At 38.9% G+C, this 26,167-nt stretch overlaps 2 protein-coding genes across 3 annotated transcripts in view; one reads left to right on the top strand and one right to left on the bottom strand.

Moving 5' to 3' along the window:
• The window catches only part of PPAT (phosphoribosyl pyrophosphate amidotransferase), a 52,526-nt gene that overhangs the window by 6,006 nt on the left and 20,353 nt on the right, over nucleotides 1-26,167 (top strand). The window lies entirely within an intron of this gene.
• LOC104051816 (uncharacterized) lies at nucleotides 899-26,167 on the bottom strand. 2 transcript variants are annotated; one of them, XM_064449488.1, is made up of 10 exons: nucleotides 25,761-26,167; nucleotides 20,803-20,886; nucleotides 16,993-17,430; nucleotides 15,837-15,926; nucleotides 10,628-10,714; nucleotides 7,076-7,147; nucleotides 5,956-6,357; nucleotides 4,466-4,531; nucleotides 3,179-3,369; nucleotides 899-1,177 (listed from the first exon to the last, which is right to left on the bottom strand). In XM_064449488.1, the coding sequence occupies exons 1-10, from the start codon at nucleotides 26,146-26,148 to the stop codon at nucleotides 1,103-1,105; spliced, it is 1,893 nt and encodes a 630-aa protein (XP_064305558.1). In that variant the 5' UTR covers nucleotides 26,149-26,167; the 3' UTR covers nucleotides 899-1,102. The 2 variants fall into 2 exon arrangements, with proteins under 2 accessions (XP_064305558.1, XP_064305559.1); XM_064449489.1 differs by lacking the exon at nucleotides 20,803-20,886 and having other exon boundaries at nucleotides 900-1,177.

Raw genomic sequence — 26,167 nt, 5'->3', positions numbered from 1 at the left:
CCTCTCCTCCAAAACCCTTTCAGTCCTATGGTAGTGCTCTCACACATAACCTTTTAGCATGTGTCAGGTGATGTCCTGAGTTCCATTTAACTCGCCCATAAGTGTGCCTAGATTAAATACTGTGTGACTGTAATAAATGTAAAGCTGTGATCAGAGCAGAGCCACAGCAAAGCTCAAGTGGATACACTTGAAGGATGAGTTGGATTAACTGATGCTATTTTTGAAGGGACAGTTTTTTAAGAAATCCTTCACTCTGGTGACATTCTATTTAGCCCATTGTCACTGCTCCTGGAGATGCTGTCAAAAGGAGTCAGACTGTAGCTCTAGAGAAGTGGAATTCTAAATGTGCAATGTTAATTTTTTTTTTCTCTAAGCAAAAAGTGATGTGGAATCATAACTACAGCTACAGTGAAGAAAGGTTGTCTTGATTCCACTTAGATTTATCTATCTCAGCATCCTACATATTCAAATAAATTAATTGTTATCTGTATAAATGGGAGTAGTAGATAAATATTAGATGATTCCAAATGCCCCATTCACTTGACATCTCTTACCATCTTTGACCAAAAATAAATGTGAACAGCAGAAAAGGAGGAGAGAGCTTTCTGAGAAAACAGTTAAAAAGCAAGCTATGCTTTGCAGTGACAAGACAGAATAGAAGTTGAATCCCACACAAAGGGAAGTCCACCTTCTTTGGACATTTGTTTGTCAGGTAAATCCCACTCTCTGGAAAGTTTCCTGAGAAAAAAGAACTCTTACTTGGAAAGTCACTTGTCATCTATTTTTTTTCTGTCAGTTCTTGCTTCATGTCTACCCTCTAGCATTGATATGAACAGTTTCTAAGTAGAGTCTGCAAGTGTGCTCTGCAATTCTCTGCTCTGACCTACTAAGAATTTAGACAGTCCTTATGTCAGTGCTTTTGTGCAGTTCTCACCTGAACAACGGCATTTAAAAACAGATACAAATTTCTTGAAAATACACTTATTTTAATGAATAAATATTTTTAAATTTTCTGGAATAAGATAAAGTTTTTTTAGGGACATTGTACTGAATGACAGCAAAGTTTTGGAAAGATTTTGATCCTTGTGCATCACTCAGAATTTTAAGTGCAATTCGTCATCTTTGCAGTGCAAACTGCCTCCCTCAGGTTACCCTTTCTTCTACCAGGGAAGTCACACTGCAACAAAAACAACATTTGAGCTGCTCAAAATAAGGGCTAGCACAGCTGACAACTCGCTGGGCTGTTTCAACTCACACAGAAAACCATTTGCTTTTTTTTTCCCTAACTGGGCTAGTCTTGTGCCAGGATAGCAAGCAGAACTGGTTTATAGGGGATCCACCAAGCATCAGATTGCTCAGAGTACCATGGAGAAAAAGGGGTCTCGTTGCAATGAGTTATCAAATCAGCTTCAGCCACTTTATGCAACTTCAGCCTTGCCCTCATGGAACAGAGCAGGTAGAGCAGAACATGTAAGTGATTCATATTATTTTTCGTACAGTTATTTTAAAAACTTAATTTAGATCTAAATTGAACTAAACTGTTTAAATGTACTAGAGTGAATTAGGGTTGGATCACACGTTTTTCTGTTTCACTTGTGGAAGGATTAACCTGTGATTTTAGTACTGCAAGGTTTTCACCTGGCTCAACAGGTTCTAGAAGGATACCTGACTGCTGTGATGGCAGGGAGACAGATCCCTTGTTCTCCTACCAAAGACAGCAGTTCTGTATGCAAGTAATATGATGCAAGTTCAAGGATGTATCTTTGAACCAACTCATTGCAAAGAGAGAAGAAAGATTTTAAAACCAACAATGATACTAGTATTTCAAGCCAAAAAAAGTTTCTACTGAGAAACCGGTGTAAAATGTGAAAAGTGGAAGATAAGCATACACTGGAACAACTGGTTGTCCATAAATGAATATAAAAAACCCTATGATTTTCTAGGGATCTTCTTCTGACTTTTCAGAATTGTTTTAAAAATGCTAGTCAAAGGGCAGATAAAATCTACCTTGGTGGAAATTATTCACCTTTATAACTTCTCGTATAAAAGAATGAACAAGAAAAAAATTAACCATGGAGCAGGAAACAAAGCACTATATCCAATAATATTTTGTGTAAGATTTTGTGAAGAGAGACTTGGGTGGAATTTAGGGCTCTCTGTATTAAAAAACCTGGTGGCTGTTGCAGTAAAGACTTGACTATTTGACTTCAGCTGTGCCCTTGTGCGTGGCCAGCACTGACCTAGCTTTGGCAGGGCTGCGTAGGTCTATGCCCAAACATGACTGAGATCCAGAAATGAGTTGTTCTGCTTTAATACACTGAAAGGAAAACCCTGGAAGTGCATGCCTTGCAGGCAGTACAGGCTGTAGAGTACTTAAAATCACAGAATGAAGTAGTGGCTAGGAAGATTTTTGCAGAGTAACTGTTATGGCATAGCATTTGTCGCTTACCATGTCATTGTTCCCTGCACTGTTTCTATGTTTTCTGTACTTCATTTGGTTACTGGACAAGGCAGACCCCTTGCCCAGAACCGGGACTAGAACCCATGCCTGCCCCTTCTAGGTGGGCATCAACTTTGTGTACTTTCTGCCTCATTGAATTCCCCAGTTCATTGCTGCACAGCACCATTCCTTCAGCAGGCAGATGGGTATGGACCCCCAGTCCAGCACAGGCAGATGGCAAGGCTAGGAAAAGGGTAAATGCTGATAGAGGACTTAAGTGTTGTGTTTTTCCCACCAGCCTTGCCTAAGCAAAAAGAAAGTCTCTTATGGCTTCAACCGTTTGGTTAATTGCAGAGGACTAACTTGCTAGGAGGATCATAGAGATGGCAATTGCAAACGATGGAATGAAATTTTAACTGTACATGTTTTCTTTGATCAAAGTGTTATTTTCTTTCATTTAAGCATGTTAATTGTGGCATGTAGGTGAGCAAAGGCATGTAGGCAGAGGTTATATCTTTTATTAGACTAATGGACATCACTGCTAAAAGTTTATAGTTAAGGATTATGATGGGATCTCATACATTGTTTCATTTTAAATGACTGAAGGTGAATATATTGAAGAGGAGCAAGCATGGATTCATGTGAGCGACCTACACTCATAAATAAGTCTATTTAATTTCTTACTATCTGAGAGAATCTCTTTGCATGCTAGTTTTGTAGAAAGTTCATTAAACCAACCTGTTGTATGGCTGATGGATCAGCATACAGCTGTGTTCTGTTGAGGTCTTGCATTTCTTCTTGCTTACAAAGCCTTTCTAACAGTAACTTTTTGCCTTCTGTTACTGCATGCACTCTCTCTGTTAATAGTTTTTGGAAGTGGAGTATGGTGTTTTCAGAAGCACTTTTCTTAAGTGGAACAGGTGACACCTCTGTGGACAAAAGCAAAGTATGTAGTTAAGAGTGCACAAGTCAATGAACTGCTGACACTGAAGTTTAGCACATGCTAGATTTTTCTAATGCTGTCCTTCTGTTATGCTCTTTTTGGCAGGAGTTGCCTGGTGTTGTGTAAGGGGTCATTGTATAACAGCGAGTAGGAATGAACAGACCTTGTAAAAACTACTCGTATTTGAAACTTTCAGCTTTGCCTAAGCACTGCCTTCTGCAAGATGTACTTATCTAATAGGCAATAAATGAAAATATACTTAATCACGTAGAGTTAGTCCTGTTAATACAGTTTGCGGTGCTGAACTGAGCAGGTTGAATTCAGAAATGTTTTGGTGTTTGGATCTGTTTGTGTTCATCTGTCTGTAGGCAAGACATCATTTTAGTATTAAAAATAGGGGTGAGCCTCCTAAAAACTAAGTTTCTCATCCCGCATTGTTGGACTTTTTGATTATTTAGGGCCTGACAGTTCTGGCAGGGAGAAAAATAAGTTCCTGACCTTTCCTGTGTCTAATTGAATGCCACATATTTCTATCCATCCCTTCATTTTTCTCTCTCAGTGATTCTATACCATATCTTCTCTTTGGAATAGCTGTCTTAACCTGTTTTCTCTTGTACAACATGTTAGACGTTACATGTTAGACACTATATCTTAGACATGTCTGAACACGTAACTTCTCCTCTTGTTTACTGACGCATAGTGTAAAATGAGGAAACCACAACCATGACTGTGATATTGTCCTTATTTTCCTCTGAGTATCACAGGTAGTTAAGATTTCTTTTTAATCTTTTTTCTTCTTTTCCTTGCACGTGATTGTTGTAAATCAAAGAAGTATTTCCTGATGTTTACCCCTATTATACCAGAGGTAAGGACTGAAATAAAGAAATGGCAGTTTTCCTTAGGCTGACATTTTTATCAGGACTCTTCTTTTGCAGATTGTTGAGGGTGAGAGAAGGATGTTGATTTGTAGGTTGGTGTTAAGTTCTAGGATTTTTTTTTTTTAACTGAGTACTGGAAACTAGAATCTGGTATCTAAGTCAACAACAGTGTACAGATGCTTTAAAAAGTCAGGGGGCTCTTACCATCATTCCACGTCTTTCTCTTGATACTCAAGGATCCTGTGTTTGCTGTAACAGCTCCCACTGAAACTTAGAAAAGAAGGTGACTAAGTATTTTGCAGATATTCTGAAAGCACAGTCAGTCACACACAAGGATCTTTATACTACAAAAGCAAATGCATTTGGACAAGTGACATGGAGCAATGAGAATCTTCTTGAAAAGTTAGGTGCTGGGTTGGCACACAAAATCAGGGTGGAGACACTTATTTGGCAGATGCCTTGGACAGCTTAATGACTAAAGCTTCCTTTGTGAAACGTTATTGTTTTACTGTCCCCTCGTCAGCATTCACTGGACAGATTACACAGTTCTTTTCCAGCATGCTAAAATGGAAAACAGCCATGTTGGCTCAAATATTCTCAGTGTTGACAAGTTCCATTCACGAAGAGCAGAAATGAGCAGTAATATATTCAGTTTCTGGATTTGGAAGAAAATGTCTGTCTTAAGAATGTGATCGAGCACAAGAATGAGGCAGGTGAGAAGCGGTGGTGTCATCCTACAGCTCTGTGGATGTCAATCCAGCCTCAACTAATGGCATCACTGTATGGTGCCCTTGGGCACTGCATTAGGGCTGTGGTTCATGACTGAGGACAGCTGGCTTATGGATGGCTCCAGCAATTTCTGCTCAAGCTGTCCATCTGGCCTCTGCTGCAGAAATGGTTCAAGTCCTCATCTGACATCTGTAACACTGCAAATTATTATCTAACAAATTGAGAAAAATCAGAATTTGTTCTGGTTTATCCTTACTTGCTGAGCTCTAAGCTGCAGTGGTTAAGTGGCTTCTACAAGGGCAGTTGATTTGCCTGGAGCAGGGGCAGGAACCCCTGAGAGCTGGAGCAGCTGGCCAGTCATGAGAACCCTTACATCAGACACAAGGTTAGCTGTGTGGTTCCTAAATCAGAGGTCTTTTGATACTAAAATAGAAGCAAACTCTATTTAGAAAACTGATTCTGCTTTAGCAAAATTAATATAATAATTACAGTTGCTCAAATAAACACTGGATTTTTCTCTCTCTTGACTGTGGTGTGAATTAATTAATGAAGTTAGCTTTTTTGGAGTCCTTGCACTTGGCTTGATTGTTACAGATTTCTGCAGTTATAAATGGTATGAGCTTGCATCTCTCTATCCATAAGACTTTACATGCCTACTAGATCACCTCTAAAACTTGCTACATTTTCTAGCACCATTTCACTGAATCTCACTTAAGCTCCCAAAAGCACAAATATTCTCCAGTAACATTGGACACTTCAGGTGCTTTCACTTCTTGTTAATGTTCTGACTTCTAACTCCTCCTAAGACCATTTGCTGAGTAGTGCCTAAGTGATCATGCAGATACAGGTTCTTCAGTTATTTCCCCTCCCCGTTCTGGCCACATATTTCACCCCTACAGTATGGGTCAACAGCAACTTTAAGTTTCATTTTAAGCGCTTTATGTCACCACTGAAGGTTTTAGTACCTGATAGGAGACTTGAACTTTCACATCCCCAGCTCGAGGGACCCAGAGGCTGTCTTCTTAAGATACAGTCAACTTCATCATAAAATCTCATTTTCCTCCTGGGATTACCCAGGTGCTCATTTTCCTTCTGCAGTGCGCGGTATTCGTATTTTAGGTTCTTGTACTTTGTGCGACATTGTTTCCAGTCTCTGTCTATACCACGTTTCATTAACCTTCTCGCAATTTCCTCAAATATTTCTTTATTTCTTGTGGCCCCTTCAAGCATTTGCTGTATCTTTTCATCTGACCATATGTTTATCAGGGCTCTGACTTCATTATCACTCCAGTGTTTTCCAGCTCCAGTATCATTAACTGTAATAACTTTAAAGTGGTTTTGTGCTTCTTCCAAGGGAATGTGATTGTCTGAAAATATAAATGAAACAACAACTGAGTATTGATGAACATGCATATATTAAAGTGTAACTGTAGCTAATGATTTGGTAACAAGCTGAAAGATTAATTAATGTTTAAATTAATCTCTTGTTACAAAAATCTTTTAACTTTACAATGTTGCTATACATACATGATTACATTTCTCTTAAGTATGCAAAATATGTAGCAAGTGAAATCTCTTGTTTCTCCAAGGCATCTACAATTCCACATTTTTTCAGTGTAATTTTGTTGCTGTTGTTGTCTAATTAAAGGCAGGTGTATCCAAGTGCTACAAGTGGGAAAACAACAGGCCTTAAGCTTTAAAGCAACAAGATACCAGCATTGATAAGAAAATGGTTTTCCAGTATGGTTTCAAATTAGAATGGCAAGGCAAAACATCATGCAAATGGAAATGCTGCTGGGGATTCAACAGAAGAAAAAAATCTTACCTAATGTATACAGAAGTAGGCCGATGCTGCTCATCAGATAAGTACAGAATGCAAAGTTGAACTACAGTATTAATGCAAGTTTTGTTCATGACAGGGAACAGAGCTATGAAACTAATTTTTAAGTTTAGTGATAAAGCTAGACTGGGGTCAGAAGTAGAAAAGTAGAGCTGTGTTTACAGCAGAGATCTGGCTGCTCCTGCTTTGGAACTGAAATTGCAATGCAATTTTGTTTCAGAATAAATGCATGGAAATTAACTCACCTGTCCCGACCATCCGTTTTGCTACTGGCGTACAAGATCTGTCTTCTGAGGTAGTGCTTAGAGAATCATCATCTATAGAAACACACAGTTTTAAATAAAATAGCCTTGGACTTAGACAACTAAGTTGCTAATGTTATTGTCACCCTCTGCAGGTAACACCTATCTTCAGTTAAAAATGTTGTAACCCATTAGTCTAACCAATTAGTTGTAACAAAGCCTTCTGCCACACGCCTCCCTAAATCAAATTATTTATTGGCACTTGTCGTAAGCCCTGTTTTGCTTTCTGCCCCCGCGTTCCCCCAAAGGTTGCTGTGGATGCAAAACAGATTTAAAATAGTTGATTAAACATGTAGGCATATGTGGATGGTTTTTATCTCACATATAAGTCGATCTGCATAAATATTTGTACACATCGATTAGCACAGGCGTGCCTTCCAGTTTCTGTCCTAGGCAGTGTGGGTCATGCAGGCTTGGTGAGGCTTTGGTGCCATTTGTAAGAGCACCAAAGCCTTACCAAGGGAGATTTTTTCTGTGATGTGCAGAATTAGAATTGCCAGAGCGCGAAGGGTGATTTCTCTGCGGATTCACTCACACCTAACCAGGGGTTGGACTACAGCCTTTCCATTTGTGGGGTCATGCATACTCCCCCACTGCTGTTGTGAAATGAGCAGGGATGTGGGCCCTAGGAGACCACTGCCCCCCTCTCGAGTTTGGAAGCTGCGCACATGCAGGAGGAGGAGAGGCACAGGCACCTGTTAGCAGACGCGCATGCAGTGTGGTTTTTGCATAAGCTGCATTTCATACTGCTGATGGGGCTTTTCTCCAGTCTTTGTGAGTTTCCCTGGTACAGCAGAAAGAAACTGAAGAGAGACCTTTGCTCCTTATTCCCCTCTATTCAGGACTCCTTTTTACTACACAAAAAAGTGGTTTAGAGTCCATTTTAGTAAGCTGCCGTGGTGGTCTTCAAGCTGGGCTTTGATGTGTGCCTTGTCCTGATTCTGGGAGTGAGGGCAGGGAGGGATGTTAGGTTTTGTGGGGAAGGTTGTATACTTTGCCTTCTTTAATGGGACAGCCATGTTTGTTATCTTTTGGGCAAAAGGCTAGTCTCTGATACAGAGCTTCTGTGGTGGAGATAAAATAAGCAGATGAAAAAACTGAAAAACAATTTGTTAATGCTTTTGCAGAAATCTTTAGCCTCAGCTTAAATTGCACTTTCTAAATGGAGGGATGGGTCTATCTGAAATTATTCTATGTGGCTTAAATGACAAAACAGGGAAGACAGAAGAACTATTTTTTATTCTACCAGCATCTAAGTTCTCTTCAAAATTCCATCTCTAAGAGGGTAGAAATGTGAATATGTTATTTTTCTGCATGTCTACATGCCAGGGGTTTTTTTCCCCTCTGCAGAACTGAGGTTATTGCAGCTTTGCAGTCTTTCACAGCACAAAAACTATTCCCTTCAGAAGTAAAATTCAGAAGCCCTCAGAATTCTTGAAATCATCTATGGACATCAAAGCCCAGTTCTGCTGACTCTGGGGTCATTTCCTCATGCTTGGACTTCTCTGAGGCTGAAAGTTCACTTTTGTGTGGAATTACTTTTTGGGCTGGGAGGGGGAGAAAGGTTAGTTCACATAATTTTGGTAGGGCATATCATGGACCAATTAATTACCTTCAATACAGTTTTCAGTACAGGGTAGAAGTAAATATTCCTTGTATGTTTTGAAAATCTGAGTACATGGTTTAGACTCTTAGAACTAAGACGTTGGTAAATAACCAGTAGTACATTTGATGAGCTTTTTATAATGGTACTTGCTATCATATGCACAGACTAGTACTTGGGATTCATATTTGCTTTATAACTTGCTTTCTCTTAAGTGATTTGACAAGATAGTTTTTTTCATAAGCCTTATGCAGGAATTAATTTTGTACCTATGGAAAACTTGGAATCAGAATTCATACTCTTATAAGCATGTGTGTGTGATTTACCTGGGGTGCTACAAAAAAAGTGTTTTTTCATAAATAGGCTATACCATAACTTAAGGAAAAATTTGCATCTTCCTTTGACACTTGTAGCTATTGGAGATACAACCTTGGGCCAACATGGAGCAATAGGTCTACTCCTGGGCTCTGGAGTGATTTTTTTTTTTTTTTTTTTAAACTATTACCAAAGAAACCCATGGCTTTCATTTATGTGCTCATTATCTCAACCATGCTGGCTCTCTAATCTCTTTCTACCTTTGGCAATGGCACTCGTGTCCTGCTGACTTGTGTGATTACTATCCTCAATTAGATATTACCTGGCAGGAACAGGGAATTTGTGTGTATAAGGCAGTCAATTGATTTGCATGACATCTTATTCTCTGTCATCGTGTATGAACTCTTCTCTTGGCATTAATGTGATCTTGCTATGTCTCTGAACTTTCAGGGACACAGCTTTACTTTATCCTCAGGGTAACTCATGTTTCTGTGTGTCATCGCTGTGATAGCATTTCTCTGTTGTTGTCCTCAGTGTCATACTCCTAACGGTTGTCTTTCATAATCAAGATCAGCCTATGCAAAGAGTTGTAAAAGCTGTGTTGGATAGGGTGTCTCAACACCCAAACTCCAGGTAACATAATTGCCAAGAAGGAAGCTCTTGCCTGGATGACAGAAGTACTGATGCATGCAATGGAAATATTCTTACAGTACAAACTTTCAGTGTAAAAGCACAAAGAATTGTTGTTCGGAGAATCATTGTAGTAGATTTTTTTTTTTCTTTCCATTAACTTCTGAGTGTAAACAGTACTACCGTACAGTATATTTTGATCCAGGATGTCAGGTCAACAGATTTCAATGTGATAATTTTTTCTTTTTATGCCATTTTTTTCATGACCTTCCACGGTTTCTGTGCTCATTTATTGCAGAACATTAATATCCCTACTGTATTCTAATGTTAAATTTTAATGTTTTTAATAAAACCAATCTTCTGAATACTTGTCATTACATGCATGACTTCTACATATTGCTGAGGCTCTGATTTTTCAGTTTTACTTGTAAAATAAAGCAGAACATTTATGGCAGTTATTTTTATTTTATAAATAGTATTGCATTATGGCAACAATAGAAATACTTATTATAAGTTATATTGCAACATGGCAATTATTAATGATAGTGAATAGCCTGAAATTAAGTGCACTGTCATGAACCACTTTGAAAAGACAGGCAAGGCAAAAAATGTTCAGTGTTTCTGAGACAGCTATTTAGCTCTCCAGTTTATCCTCTCTAGCAACTGTATGAAAAAGAACAGTATTTGTCACAATCAAATGCAGACTTATCACATCTAATATAATGAGGAGTATGTTGTCTGGGAAAATAAAATATTTTTATTAATTGGGGAAGGAGAAATAAGTGTTTATGCATTCTTGCATTACAAAATCAAACAAAACCCAGATTTTATCATAACCTAGAGGAACGAGTATAATGTGCAGGAATAACATACAAACCTTAGAAGTCTGCGGTTCCCAGTAAAGTAGAATGTGCTGTTACAACCATCAAGACACAGCCTTGACCTACCTATGTCAATCGTCTCTTTCTTTATTTGTGTAGCTTCCAGAGCTACCGTGGTGGAGTTGGCAAAGTCCCCCTCATCTTCAATGATTTCTGTAAAAAAAAATAAATATTAAAAATTTACAGAATTCTTATTAATTAAACAGGTCTTCAGTTATGTCTTGATGATCACTAACTTCAGAATGCCATTAATGATAACGGTTGTTAAAGATTTCATCTCTTAGTACATTAAAGCTGCCATTTCTCTGCGGTAGTGGGCTTAAGAGGAGAGTGTATGCACTTATATATTAAAATAAATCCAGAACACCACATAACAGCTGCATAATATAAGTTTATGGATTAAATGTACAATCTCTGAAGTTATTTAAACCTGGATCAGAATTTGTAGAATGGTTTGCTGATTGTGGTTGTAAGATACTTAGCAACTGGTGAACCTCTATGCAGCAGAACAGGCAAAACTGTGTCTTGTATTAGGGGTGCTTCAATACATGGTGAAATTATTGAAAGACTCCCAAGTGACTGATGCCAAGAGTCACTGAATTAGGCCCAAAAGGGGAAAGGGTCCTGACATTGCATCAGGGTGCTGTGCCTGGATGATTGATCTGCAAGGCTGCCTGCCTCTTTGATAAAGACAAAGTACTAAATGCCTGTCCTGAGAGCATGGCCCCTGCTATGGCTTGCAAGGGGTTTACATCATACAGCTGGGTCCCAGCTCCCAGCAGAGTGGTGTCACAGGTGTCCCTGGGCTCCCCACCACGGGGAGGAGATCTCCACTCCTCTGCCATTGGCTGTCAGGTGTTTAAGGGAGAACTCCACCCCTGCAATGGACGGATGGACAGGCTGATGATGCAAGTGGTCTTTCTGATCCTCCTTTCCAGGGGAGGACACTGCTGTACAGAGATTAAATGGTGAAGGCCATACTGCAGATCGATGACAGCAGTTTCTGGCTCCCAGCCTGTTCTCAGTCCATTCAAGAATATTGCCCCTAAACATTGAGCAATGAAGCTGATCTAGAGCCATTTTATTAAAAATTATCCCCCAAATCAATACGGCCTTGTTTGCATTAGATGTTCTTCATGATGTGACCAGCATCATGCGCCTTTTTAATTTTTTTTTTTCCTTCAGCAGCCAAGAATGTGGGTAGGGAGCCTGGCTTTTTGTCTAAGCCACCATTCAGAGTTTTTGGGGGGAGAGCGCAAGGAGAGCAAGATTAAGCCAAACAGAACAAACCATCGACAGTTTCTGGCTTGGATAAAACACAGTGGCTCCGTCCTTATTGTTCAGTGAAGCTACAGACAGTTGCCAACAAATACGCTTAATCTCAACGTCATGTTTGAAGCATTGCTCACAAGGCCACCAGAGCAATGCTGTCGCAGTCTTTCATTTTACCTGCTCAGATGGATACAAGCTCTGTTCTCTTTCGGCACTCTTGTCACTATCACTATTTATCCTGTTTTCTGGCTTATGAGGCAAGATTAGTAATTTGTTTCCTAATCCTTACTCTCATGTGTACCTTGTTTAAAAGGAGAGTGGGGAATGTTAACACTAGGGAAATTTTTTTGTGCATGGCATACGTTTACTCTCCAACAGTTTGCAAAGTTGCTGCTGTCTCTGTCATGCGGATCTATGAGACTGGATACAGACAGCTCTGGATGCAGTTAGGAGTTTGTGTCTGCAGCCCGAGTATGCCTTGGGCTATGACTGGCTACACCAGTGAATAATCAAGAACTTTTGCTTTTTCGCTTCTCTGAAACACTCTGCTTCACACCAGCCCAAGGCGTATGTATCGAAACATTATATTTTGACTTTATGTCTGTACATTTTAAAATTCTAAGCATGCAGCAGTGGACGCTCAAAAGAAGCCAACATAAGTGTCTGAGTATGTACTGACTTAAGATCTTGACTTTAAACAACCATTTTTTAAAAAGCCCTTGAGTAAGAATGTCTCTTGACAATTTCATGACTTATTCCACATTTGTCATGAGAGGGACATTAGTAAAGTATGCAGAGCACCAAAAATCCTAAATAATAATGACAAGAAAAGTAATTTGTTTGAAGCAAAATACTGCTGTAGATATTTTTTAAGAACATCAAGCTACTGGCGTTTCTCAGAATATTGTTTTCATCTCCACTGTTGTTTCCCCTGGCACTTCAGATTTAATCAAACACCTCTACACAGTCTGTGGCTGTACTGCCAAGTCTGACACATGTGGAACGTACATGTACACGCAGTTAAAATTGATTGACTACTGCCTGTGCAAACTAAAGCAATTTTCTCTTCAGAATAGATTTCTGGAAATAACTGTCCTTAAAAGTGATCCCATGAAATAGAAAACATCAGTCAAAATGACTAAATAAGGTTTTATTCCCAGATTGATTTAATATGGGTATCTTTTACCAGAAAAGAGAAAAATTTACAGTGACCCTAGGCTGCTTTGGCAAAAAACCTAAATGGGTTTTGTGATTGCTGCGGTGCTCTTGCACCCTCTGCTGGGAAAGCAACTCCAGGGCCATGCTGCGAGAGATGGTTCAGTAAACTGTTAACGGTCTGTAGAAGAATGTGTAAGGATTTAATTACCTCTGTCTTTTCCTTCTCAGGTGGGCATTTGAGCAAATACATGTGGGCAGAGGAGAAAAAAACAATACCACGAAACATCAAATAACTAGGTATTTTCCTGAAACTGGTGCTTTTGTCTCCTGAATAACACCATCTTAATTTTTTCCTTACTGGAGTACGGCAAACCAGATTGGACTGTTTATAAAGATTGGCAGTGGCGATGATGTTACTGTGGTTAATAACTCAGACCCACACGTAGGATTATGAGAAGCACATGCACTTCTGAGGGAGCTTGTGCAGCTCTTGTGTGTTTACACAGCTGCGGTTGCCAGAAAGCAGATAAGGAGATATCTGCCCAGGCTAGCAGGTGTGTATCTAGACAAATGTATGTATAATTCTGACTGCAGAGTATATTAACTCCATGTACTAATTAGGAAGATACCCTCATACAAGGTTAACAGAATTTCTAAATTCTTATGTCAAATTTTTTTACAAGTTTTTTTTTAAAGTCACAAGTATGTACACATAACTTAAATAAACACATAAATTACATGCTTGTTGAGAAGCAGTTTTTACAAAAGTTGTGTTGAATATAGAGTAGTCTTTAAGAAGTCACATCCTCAAAGCTATCGATAGACATCTACTGATATCAAAGAACCAATGTAATATAGTTACCCTGCCTCACTGCCTTTTTCATTGTTTATCAGCAAGTGAATTTATGAATACGGAGGTACATACAATCTCTTTACTTACCAGTTTTGCACTTTAAATTTATTTGAACTGTCTAGCAAAGGCATGTACCACAAATAGAGACTAAAGGGTCTCCATGATATTGTAACATAAAAAGCGTGCATCTTTTCTCTGCTTTATGTAATACCTAATTATGTTACCATTAATAACATTAAAGTTTAGGTGTTTTTTACCACCTGTGATAAAATTATTTGAGTCTGTGTTGTTCATTTGGGAGTGAGGGAAAGAATTTTGGAAACTGAAACTGCATCTCTTCACGATGGTTTACTGTGGTTTTGCCTTTTTTTCCCCAGTTTAAACAGTTTAAAGTAGTTTAAACTGTAAAAGTTCAAACAGTAGTCTTTAGAGTGGATAGGCTGAGCCAGAGACACTTCTGAAACATCTGCTATTTTAATCTTTCCCCACAAAATCACATTGTAATTACAGTTACCCAGAAACAAACAAAATATGCAGTTAAAATACATATATTTGACAAGGTAATGGTAACCAAGGTAAGCTACAGATGTCTAACACCTACACTTATCCTAAAGGAATGTCAAAGAGTAAAAAATGAGTACTCAGAGATTTACTACAAGTATTCAGTTAACTTTATCTTAAATAACTTGTTTTGAAGATTGCAATCCAAAAAGTTACAATATTGCATAGCTGCAGGCAGTTGAAAACTGTGTCAGATAGCAGTTCAGTGGCACTGCTGAATGTGTGTATTAATACAATGTCTTACTACTGTTGGTGTGTATGTACTAATTTTACTTGTTGATGGGGAAAAATGGGATTTTATGCCTTTTACAAGTAGTTTTAATTGGATCCCACAAAGTACTATTTATGATTTCTTACATATTTTGTCTCTTTCAAAATGAGGTCCCTATAGGCAATGCACTTATCATGGCCATCTGTTTTTCCTTAATGAATGCCTCAAGTGCCTGTGATGCTCTGGTAAAAGGCCAGTTATATATGTATTTGTTAGTAAATTTAAATTAATAAATGTAATTGCTCTTGAATGATAAGAATACTACTGTCCAATATACTCAAATTACCTCTCATGATCAACCTTGGCTTTACTTACTTGTCATAGCTGTTTCTTTCACTGTATCTTTCACTTCACTACCTGGCAGAGCTGCCAGATTCTCTGGAGTAGTATTTACAGTAACATCATTTGTCAGGAGATTTTTAATTTTACAGTAAAATCTTTCAAGTTCACATTAGACCATTTTAAATTCTGTAAGACTACTCCTTAATGCCTAATTTAGACCATAGTCTGCCTTGTGCTACTGAAAGAGATCATGAGGTCCTCTGTTGTGGACAGTCAGGCACATCAGCCTTTGAGACACTTTCATGTATCTCTAGCTGAATGTTAAATTCCCACTTCCCCTGAAAGTTATGCTTTCAGGTCTGAACGATGTTTCTTTGTAAAGAGTGTATGACCTTCATATCAGTGCTAGTAGTGCCACTCTTAAATGATTTTTTCATCCCCTGACATGAGCATTTACACAATTATATTAAATACTGATCTCATATTGTGAAAAAGAGAATGCTATATTAGTTCATGCACAGGAGACTGAACAATTCTAATCCTTGGGAAGGCATGGTTTAAGTAAAAGTAAATGCAGTAATACGTTGCACTGAACTTGCTTAGACAAATAGTTTCTTCTTCTTTACATCTTGGGTCATGAATCTTTGGCAAGATTACTTATTAGACTGTTTTTATCAAATTTAGCAGTCCACTGCAAATGTGCACTTGTGCCTGTAATTATTGAAAGTGTGGTTACCACTATGATGTTATTTCCTGCTTAAAAGTTTTGTAGGCCTCTGCATTTTCTAACCACCATTACAATGCGTGCTTATTTTAGAAATCCATCTTAACTTACTAAATTTAGGGATTTATATAGAACAGAAGACTTTTCAGTTTACCTGAGTCAGAAACTTTCTTTATATCTGCAACCCGTAGGTCTTCTGACATATTACTAACAGAGTCCTCTTCACCTGTGTCTCCAGGCATTTCTGCATAAATAATGCTATGTTAATTAGGGCACTGCATTTGTGTACTACATAAGAACAGCTGTGCTGTGTCAAATCAGAAGATCCATCCAACCTAGGATACTCTTTATGCCAGCAGGCAGTAGTGGATGCATTAGCAAAGAGTCTAGAAAGAGCAACCGAAGAGTGAATCTTGCCCCAAAATGCTCTCGTAGTTTTCAGCCAGAGACTGTGATATTTTTTCCTTGACTTCTTCCATTACTTTACTGACTTTAGTCTTATATTTGGCCACCGTAATATCACCCCCTGTGTAAGATTCTTACTGTGTAACAAAGTTTTATGTTTAATTCTGTCTTAAAGAATAGGCCCATTTCTAGATGTACATACCAATAAAAATGTTTTAACTCCTGGGTAGTGTAGGTTCCATCAGTCTACTCTAATTCTGCATTAATCCATCCATGATCAAGTTATTTGTCAATAACCACATAAAAATAAAGACAAGCTCTGCCAGCATTCTTGGTGCTATTCCTCTTGCTATTTTCACAACAGTTGTCTCACTAGATTGAGTGTCTTGCTCCAAAGGCCAGTAAAACTGGGCCACTGCGGACCATAGGAGAAAGACAGTTTAATTGTTAAGTTTTAACCAATGTCAACAACTACAGACTTCTTTTGCTCAATGTCTTTATTTTTGCAGCAACACAGTCTGACCATCTCTCTCATCCATTTTTTTATCTCAGCTGGAAACAGTCTCTTCTGCCATGATTTTGACTGGAATGGTCTCTCTGTATCACTTTATCTTACCCTGTATCTTCATCTTTTTTCCCTCTTTTTGTTTTTTTCTCAATCCTATTAAAAACATAATCTATCTGTAAGATTACCTTATAATGTAAAGTGAACAACTGGACAAAACAGTAAATTTCCATTCAGTGTTTCTCCCCGCCCACCCAGCAAATTGGTTAAGGTAGCTGGTTTCTTTCTTCTTTTTTTTTTCTGTTTTTTTTTTTTTTTTTTTTTTTCTTTTAAGGTCTCTCTACTACTGGAAAACTAAACTAAAAATTTTAAATTATATATTGGTAGCTGATGTACTTACCTATGGAGTCCTTTTCTGATTTTGCTTCTGTCCATTCTGGAGGCCTCTCACTTTCATCGTTATCTGATTTACTTGCTTGTTCCATGGTGCTGTGCCCCAGAATAGCATCCAGTTCATTAAAAAATTTCATACTTCTACTTGTACTCCCTGAGCCTTGGGCACTTTTTACACTCTTGTATTCATGTTTCAGATTTTTATATTTTGTCCTGCACTGCTTCCAGTCCCTGTCAATTCCAAACTTCTGAAGTCTAGCAGCAACCTGTTCAAATATTCTTTTATTTCTTACTGTCCCCTCCAGTTGTTGCTGGATATTTTTGTCTGACCATATGCGTATCAAAGCTCTGACTTCATTAACAGTCCAGTGTTTTCCTCCTTCATTTGCTACTGTTGGAATAAAAGCCGGTGTTTTGGAAGCCTCTATTGCTGATGTTGGATTACCTGCATTGTGTGGGGTAGGGAAGAGACACAGATACGGGTTACCTGCATTGGGTGGTTGGGGTGGGGGAAGGACAGAGAGAATGAGAATGAAGTGTGCCGTTTCCTCATGACTGTGTCTCCAGAGAAAGATGGAGCAGAGGTGACATTAAAATCAAGCTGTTGGTTATTAATTTGTCAGCGTTGTTGTTAATTCTGACATCATTTTTGCCTTCTCTTGAAAACCGATATTAAGATAGCACATGTACATTTAATTAATCTGAGAGAAACTTGCCTTTCTTCTGTGCCCTGAACTTTTACTTGTCACATCGTTGAGAATAACCGATGAGCTGTTTTGTGCTTCAGGCATTAGAGAGGTGAAGAGTGCTGTTTGGAAGCTACAAAGTGCTGCTTTAGCACAATAATAAATTGGGCCCTGAGTCACTGGCACTAGGGAAAAGATTTAACTTTCTGCATTCATGCCATACTTTTGGTTTTACACACAGAGAGCTTTACACTCTCTCAAGAAGCTGATCCTTAACTCTTAACAAAGATCCCCTTTTGTAGGGAGCTGAGGATTGGGGAGTTTTGCCTTCAGTCACACAAGAATATTTGTGTGATAATGAACCCAGTTCTCTTGGTACAGAACCTCCCCCTTTCTTGGCACAGGTCAATATAAACATTAATATTTGAATAATCAAAAATATTTGGGTTTTTTAGTAAAAAAATGAGTTCTCTTACTCTGTAGAACTAATTTTTTTATTTTCTCCAATCTTCAACTTTATTTTTTAATATTAGGAGGTAAAGGATGCCATGCAATTACCTAAAAAACTGAAATATGATCTCTTGCAGTTTTTAATGTTTCCTTGTTTCTGATTATGAATTTCCTTTAAGACTTCATTTTGATTAATAAATTAGTTTGGAAAGTGGTTTCTCATGCATTTTCTAAATCTTTGCAAAACAACTATTTTTAAAAAGAGGAAAAAACCCACAATTCCAGTGTTTTATCAAGGACAGCAAATATGAGAGTGCACAGTAACCGACACAGTTTTTTGCAATCAGGCTGAAGTGATAAATGCCTTTGCAAGTGTCTTGTTCTAAAAGGGCAAGCCAGGTTACAAGGGCGGGATACTTTATAGTCACTGAGCTTTGTGTGATGGCAAAAATATCTGACCTTTGCTTGCGCATACAGCTTCAGTGGGGCATACTTGTGTATAATAACCTGTCTGGGGACAAACTTGTCCTAGATAGAGGCATTCTTTACTAGTCTCTGTAATTCCTTCTAGTTGTGAAAAGGCTGTACTAATAGATACCAATTTTTTCCCTGTTAGTCCTGTGTTAATCAGAGCTCTGCAGCAGCCAGCTCACTGATATGTTGTTGAAGAGGGTAATTTTCAGGTGACATATCAATTATGCTTTCTTCATCTCTTCCTGAGGGAGTGAAAGAAAATGCTTGTTTACAGGTGAATACAACCATGGGAATTGCCATGGCTGACAACTGCCAGCGTCAGCTAGGCTTGTTGTAGTCTCTGCTCAGTGTTACCAGGAGTATTTAAACTATCTGTATTTGCAGAGTGGTTCATTCTTCACTACCAGGGAGTGACACAGAGACCAGAGAAAAAAGGCACAGGGCAAGAAAAGAGGAAGAAGAATGCAGAAGGTGCTCTGTGCACTTCCCAGTCACAGCCATAGAGTATGGGGCAATCTGGGAGGGATAAAGTTTCTTTAGTTCTTGGGTAGACCAGTATTTCTCACTAGTAAGTTCATTTGCAGCTGAGCTCACTTTTGGTTGTGGATACTAGTTCAAATGAGTTCTAGCAACTCAGTGCATTGCTCACTCATTCTGCTGTATGCAGAGTAGAAGATGGTGCATTTGTTCCTCATTCCCTTGAAAAAAACTGTGATTCCAAATATCTTACCCACAAGTACCACTTTGAAACAAAGTTGTTATGGTCCCTGTGAAAATTTTCCTTACGTCTGAAATGTATTTTAGCTCTAATTTGTTTTTTTAAAAATTGTTAAGGCAGGATATACATTATTTTTTTATCTGAAAGATGAGTTTATGCCATATTTGATTTTTTCTAAGCTTCCTCAAAATGAGAAATCTGCTGAAATGAAGCCAAAATATTAAGCAATATAGATAGAAAGGGCTCAACATTTTTCCTTCAGTGGTGGCTGAAACAGTGCCTGAAATCTAAAGACTAAGAGAGACACTAGGGAAGACATTTTAGATTAGTACATACTAGAGAGCCCATGCAATTGAATTTATTTTGCTGACTTTGCAGAAGGCAGCTTTCTCAGAATTGAAGGTTTTTTAGCAGGCCAAATGAGTCTGCTTGGCACTGTGTTGCAAGACCACTGAGTAACGCAGACATATTCCTGTAAAATTTGATTCAGATACTGACTGCAAGAAAAGTTTTGCATATGTGCATATAATTCCATGTGAGATTCTTGTCTCAAGGAATTCTTGTTATGCCAGGCAAAAGGGATGTAGTGTGTAACGTAAAAGCCATAGGTTTAGCTGGGGCCTTGTTTTCTCCCTGAATACAGCACCCTGGCGATTCTGTAGTAAAAGTTGCAACTGGACTGGGATGTACACTAGGGCATAGAGGGTATGTGAAAAATTGAAAGAGCATGTAGGAAATTCAGGACAGTGCTTGCCGTTCATCCAGGCAAGGAATCAGCTCATCGGTTGCCTAATTCTGCCTAAAATATGTTCAGGTTTCTCTCTTTGCTTTAGCAGCCCCTTGAAGGGGCTCACACCTTGGATATTTTCCTTCTTTCTGGCTTGTCAGATTTGTGCCTTTGCTCTGTAATGACTTTCTTGAGCAAAACTACTCTAGTAGGATGGTTTCCGGATGAGTTGTTGCATGACTGGTTGGACCTAAAGTACTGCTGACTACCCCGTGCTTGGAGAGGGGACACAGCTGCTTTGAAGACCACGGCAAATCTGGATTGCTTAGTGGGACTGGCCTGACCTCTGCCTATCTCTTCTGGCTCAGGCCATCACTCATGCTGCTTTAAGCATAAATTACATGAGTTGGAGAAAATCCACAAGTTGACATGGGTATCTCACACTACCATTTGGCATACTTCCCACTAGCATTTAACAAAATATACGTGGTTCATGTGGTTAATATGATTAAGCTATAACATGGGATGTGTTTTGAATGTGAACGGTGGTCGTGCAGGAGTTATATCATATACAGTGGTGAGTATCTAATGCTACATGAGACTGCTGAGTGCTAAAATTGGGAAGGAGATGGTACAAAAGTGTGGCTATTTTAAAGCTGTGTTGATCAGAAAGAGAATGATGGTGTATTCAAGCTATCAGAAAGTGCTCTGACAGCGACACTGCTTTTTAGTTTTTGATCTCTCTGCACCATCATACTATACCTAGTTGAACTGGTCTGACATGTGACATAAGAAGTAGTGGATCTCCTGGAGCATCATCATCTTCTAAAGAAACTGATATTTCACCTGGGAAGGAAAAAGTTTTTAGATGAAAAATTGGTATGGACTAAATTAGCTTAAATTACTTCAAGTGAAAACGTCCATACACAATGAGAAGATTATTAACTTTGTAATCTCCACAGTTAATTTGTATTTAAATTAGATTTAAAATTCATTTGGCCTGTCCCCATAAGGGGACACGAGTTACAGGAGACAAATCAAATTATTTTATATCTTGCATATGAAGCCTGTTCAAATGTATTTTAAAATTCTTGTAGAAACCGACTTGATTCTAGTGACTTGTATGCTTTTCTGACTCTCAGTATTTGGGGTGGAAGGCACATTAAAAGTATAGTTTGAAAGCAGATAATGAAAATGAGACATACAAATAAAAGTGGACTTTGCAGAGATAACCACAAATCCATTTATATAACAAAAAAAAAAAAAAAAAGAAATTCCAAGAAGAGTAGTTAGAGAAGTGTATGAAGAAAACAAGAGCGTTCTGCAAAGAGTCCTGGAAATCTATGGAATTCATTAATGGCACAGGGAAAGCAGGAAAATACTGTGGCTAGAGAACAGACATATTTGTAGCCAACAGGATTCAGTCTAGCTTTTTACAGTATAACATTCCTACCTTTGTTTAAAAGGAAGTTTATAGCAATTGCTGTGTAAGTTTGGAAAGCAGCATATGTAAGTCAGGTTCTGAATCAGCTTAATTTTCACACAGGACAGACTTTTAAGTTCTTCTATGGTAATACGCTGTATTCAACATACCGCGCTGACAAGAGATTTGAAACGTTGATTCGCTGCACGGGGAGTGAGCCACTGTCAGCTCCAGCCAGGCAGGTCACTCAGATCAAAGCTACCTGTTCAAAGGTACTGCGGTAGTTCGTCACAAGGAACAGTAATGAGGTGCGGTTAGGATGCAACCTGGTATCCCTGACGTAAGTGAAACTGAAAACTGCATTTGGATTCATTTGAAAACATCATCCTAAATCCTCCTGACTTTCAGCAAGGCTAAAAATGACTCACAGATACAGCGGCCTGATCTCTGACTGCTCCCAGCTGCCCGCCTTGCTTCTCTGGCAGGAGCTGCTACCCCCTGCGGCAGGGCTGACGGAGGGAAAGGTGTGCTCATGCCTCCACCTCTAGTGCCAGGACTGGCGTTTTATCTGCTTAAAGCTGCAAAGCAAACTACGGAAAGGGGAAATACACTTTCTCTTGGAAGGCTGCCGAGTGTGCCATGGGTACTAGGATAAGCAAGTTTAATTACATTGTAATATTAAAAAACTTATTTTAAGTAAATAAGAACAGTTAACACAAAAAGATGCTAGAATATTTGATGGGGAGAAAAAAAGCATCTGATGAGCAAAAAAGTTACTCAATAAGAGTATTGCGCACTTATTAAAAAGTATGTATATAAAATACTTGTCAATGACATGTTTAATGTTAAAGTCCAGTCATGGAAAACTATGTATGAGTGGCATTGTCAAGTCGGCATTTCTGAAGGATCGTTTTGCATTTTTAGTAGGTGTCTGAGTTTTGTACATAGGATAATATTGTCATTGCTGATGCATTTCTTCTCAGACTTGATAATATTTCTGCATTTGCTGTGGTAAAGTGAAAGGCAAAAGAAGTGGCCAGTGCGTTAATATTTAAATGTATAGAGAGAAGTAAAAAAGGAGTGCAAGTAACTTAACATTAATTACTAGGTGAGCTTTACTTTCATAGATCATGCAGTTGATTTATTAAATCTTGATTTAACTTGAAACAATCCAAACTGGTTAACAAAATGGGAAGGTCATTCATTTGAACTCTGATGAATGAGTTCCCATTTTCCATAGCACACCATCACTCTACAAGGATTTTCTTGGTTGTTGATTACTGGGCTAATACACAAACTAAATTTTAAGAGAAGTGAATGTGTTGAGTTGTGCCTTTTTTAATGATTATTTAAGCTACAACTACTTGTTTGCCTCTGAAAACATGTATTTTGGGAGGACAACATGAACATCTCTGCCTTGCACTGCTATATGTGCATATGCAAGGAATATCATCCTTCCATGAATGAGCTGGGAACTGGGGTGTGTGTTGCTACCAAATTTGTCCTGAGACACCTTTCTCTTAGATTTCATTGTGATTTTCAGTATTAATTTCTCCAGTTACACTTTAAAAAGAAAACTGATTTTACAAGATATGAAGAAAAAACTCAAAGAAACACTGTACAAATACCATTCAGTCCCACAAAAGTAGTCTTTTTTTCCTTCCTTCCTTCCTTCCTTCTTTCCTTCCTTCTTCCACTTCCTCCCCCTACCCAGCAGTCTCCCAGTAGTTGAGATAATCAAGCAAATCAAACACAGAGACGTGCACTGTAGCTTTACATTAAGCATGGATATGAATATTTAGACTGAAGCTAAGCAGAACAGTGAAAATACAGTAATTTCTTTGGGACCATGCCCTGTCCCTTGTCATGCTTTTCAAACAAAACCGATGAGTATAGCTACTAGGTTCTTAAAGTAAGGCGTGCACACTGGACAGTATTATTTGGCACAGGCTTGAGTTTGTCAATAGCATTTTGTTCTTGCTACCCAGGTCACAAGGCTGGACATCCTTGGTTCCTCCAGCTCCAGCAATATGAGGCTTCTCGGCCTCTTTTTAAAGAGGGGAGGGACTATTTTCCCCTCCTCTCCTGTAACACTCTGTGGTTGAAAGGGAGAAGCCCAGGAGGGAGCCCGCGGGGATGCAGCTGTACTTTGGTCTGTTTGCCTTATGGAGGAGGATGATAGCCACATGAAAGCAGACCCCTTCCTCCCGTGGACCATGGGGGACCAGCCAGGTTCACCGCTGGGGCAGGGGCAGCGGGCTGCCTTCGCCCGCGCCGGGAACCACGTTCCCTGCTGGGGGAGTGACCCCCTCAGATCCGCCCCTGCAGAACTGGTGAGCATCAGCTGCAGAGCCACGGGTGCCATTTTAGCCTTCCCAGTGCCCTTCAAAGTCCTGAGCTGGGCAGCCTCCCCTGAGCAGACATTGCAACTCCGGCTGCAGTCGGAAAAGTCTGGGCCTCTCCTACAGGGGTACTTGCTTGACTTGTATTCTTAAATGAAGAAAGTTGATGTTCTCACAGCTGCTCTCTCTGCCCCTTGTTACGGATGTGTGCCTTCTGCATAGCTGCAGGACACATTTGTATGTTGGTGTGTTTTCTTTGTGGCTCAATTATGGTGGTGGAATCTTTGCATTTAAATTCTTACCATGAGTGCTGCATTATTACAGTTAGTTGCATTTATTTTCTGTTTATCCATAAAACTTGCTTGGTTTTTTTCTTTAAGGGAGTAACAGAAATGCTTGTGCATTTAAGAGATATAATTGAATATATCACCTTTAAAAACAGACTGTCCTAATGCTTCAAAATGAGGTGTGTCTCACCCAGGGGTAATTTATTTTTTTTTATATTATAGTTTGGGATTCACAACTGAAATTAGCCTTTTCTGATTTAAACCTGCTAGAGGTCTACGGCAAATGAGAATTAGGATTAACAGTTGGCACAAACTACATCAAAACACAGAGTAATCTCAGGGCAGATCCTCAGATGAAGGACGCTATCTTAGTTTCATGTAGTTCTCAGCAGTGTAACAGCTTGTATTAGCCTCAGTTCTGCAAGTTTAAAAATAAAAATGGATGGCCATACACAGTGCAGACAGCACATGTTAAAATATTATAAAACTGCCATTTTAATTTAAAGTGACTTTGAGAGATGAGAGGCTTTCTGCTAGTGGTGACAAATTAAGGTCAAGCTTTTCGTTAAGGTAAACAATGACAAGAAAAAATGGCTATTTCTTTTCCCCAGACCTGCCAACCAGCATTGTAGAGGGAGATGTGGAAAGGTACATGGACAAGCTAGATGTCCAGCTCCTTTCTGTGCCTTTGGCAGTCTCCCCTGATACTGATATTGAGTTTTTTGTTTCCTTAAAAAAGATTCACAATCTTAATTAATGTATAATGCCACATACTGTGGGAGCAAATGGCTAAGCTTTGCATTTCTCTTTTTAGCTATCTTATTTTGGTACTTATAACTATTATTGGGGCTTATGCTTCGGTGACATTTAGGATGTGACAAGGAGATTTGAGTGATGTCAAATAGCAGATTGACCCTAATGAAACGTTAAGCACAGCTTAAATGCATGTGTAGAGAGAGTTGAATAAAACAAGAGATGCAAATACTTTGGTAAAAAAAACCCTTCAGAAAAAAAAAGCAGTTGCATTCATTTGGTTTGCCTCAAAATAGTCTGATAAACATAAGGGTTTTTACTTTTCCTCACTACATTACAATTTTTAATGACACGTTATTAAACATCCCTGTTTCTCAAATATTTAGTTTGAATTGCTTACAAAATAATTTACCTTTAGTCAGCATACCTACATTTTCGGTTACAGAGAAATAATAAAAATCCTAAATTTAACTCGTGTCACAAATAACTATTTTTTTAAAGCCATGACAGTTTCACCCTTTACTTTTATCTTTTGTATAAGTTTACATCTGAACTGGAGCTCTGCAAAACCTGCTTCCAAAGTACCGCAAACAGATGTCGAAGGGAAAGAAAACGGCTTTTCTTAATTTAACATTTCAACCCAGTGCAGGAGCCTTGACACCAGCGAGTACTCACGGAGGCTGCAATACAAGCAGTTAGCATAATTTTGCTAGAATTACGCTGTATTTACAGACTTCGACACTGGTGGGTGCTAACATTTTATTCCCCTGCGCGAGGAGTGCATCAAGTCAGTTGCAACAGCGCTGCTGGGGCTGCGCAGCCTCCCCTTCGGCTCCAGCAAACTCGGGCTTTGGTTTTGTTCCCTTTGGTTTTTAAGCAAAGAGAGAAAAAATAGAAGCAAAAACAGTTTTTTACCTTGCGTGCGCTCTGTTGTGGGGCTTGTGTTCAGCTGCGTCTCAGTCGCAGAACACCTGCCGTTTTCTTCTGCTGCTAATTGTGTGACAGGTTCATATCGCAATATGGCATCCAGATCATGGAAAAACTTCATGGTTTTAGTGACATCCCCAGAGTTGTGGGCATATTTAACCGTTCTGTATTCGTACTTCAGGTTTTTATACTTTGCACGGCACTGTTTCCAGTCCCTGCAAACTCCTAACTCCTGCAACCTTTTAGCAATGTAGATAAATATTCCTTTATTCCTCAGGGTGCCGTGGAGTTGCTTTCTGATATTTTTTTCTGACCAGACGCTTAACAAGGCTTTAACCTCCTCCTCAGTCCAATGCTTCCCTGCTCCACTCTCCATGTTGAAAGTGACCTGGAAA

Source organism: Phalacrocorax carbo, chromosome 4 (genome assembly GCF_963921805.1).
Source record: "Phalacrocorax carbo chromosome 4, bPhaCar2.1, whole genome shotgun sequence".
NCBI lineage: Eukaryota > Metazoa > Chordata > Aves > Suliformes > Phalacrocoracidae > Phalacrocorax > Phalacrocorax carbo.
The sequence above is the reverse complement of the archived record's forward strand: the minus strand, read 5'-3'. Positions and strand labels throughout refer to the sequence as shown.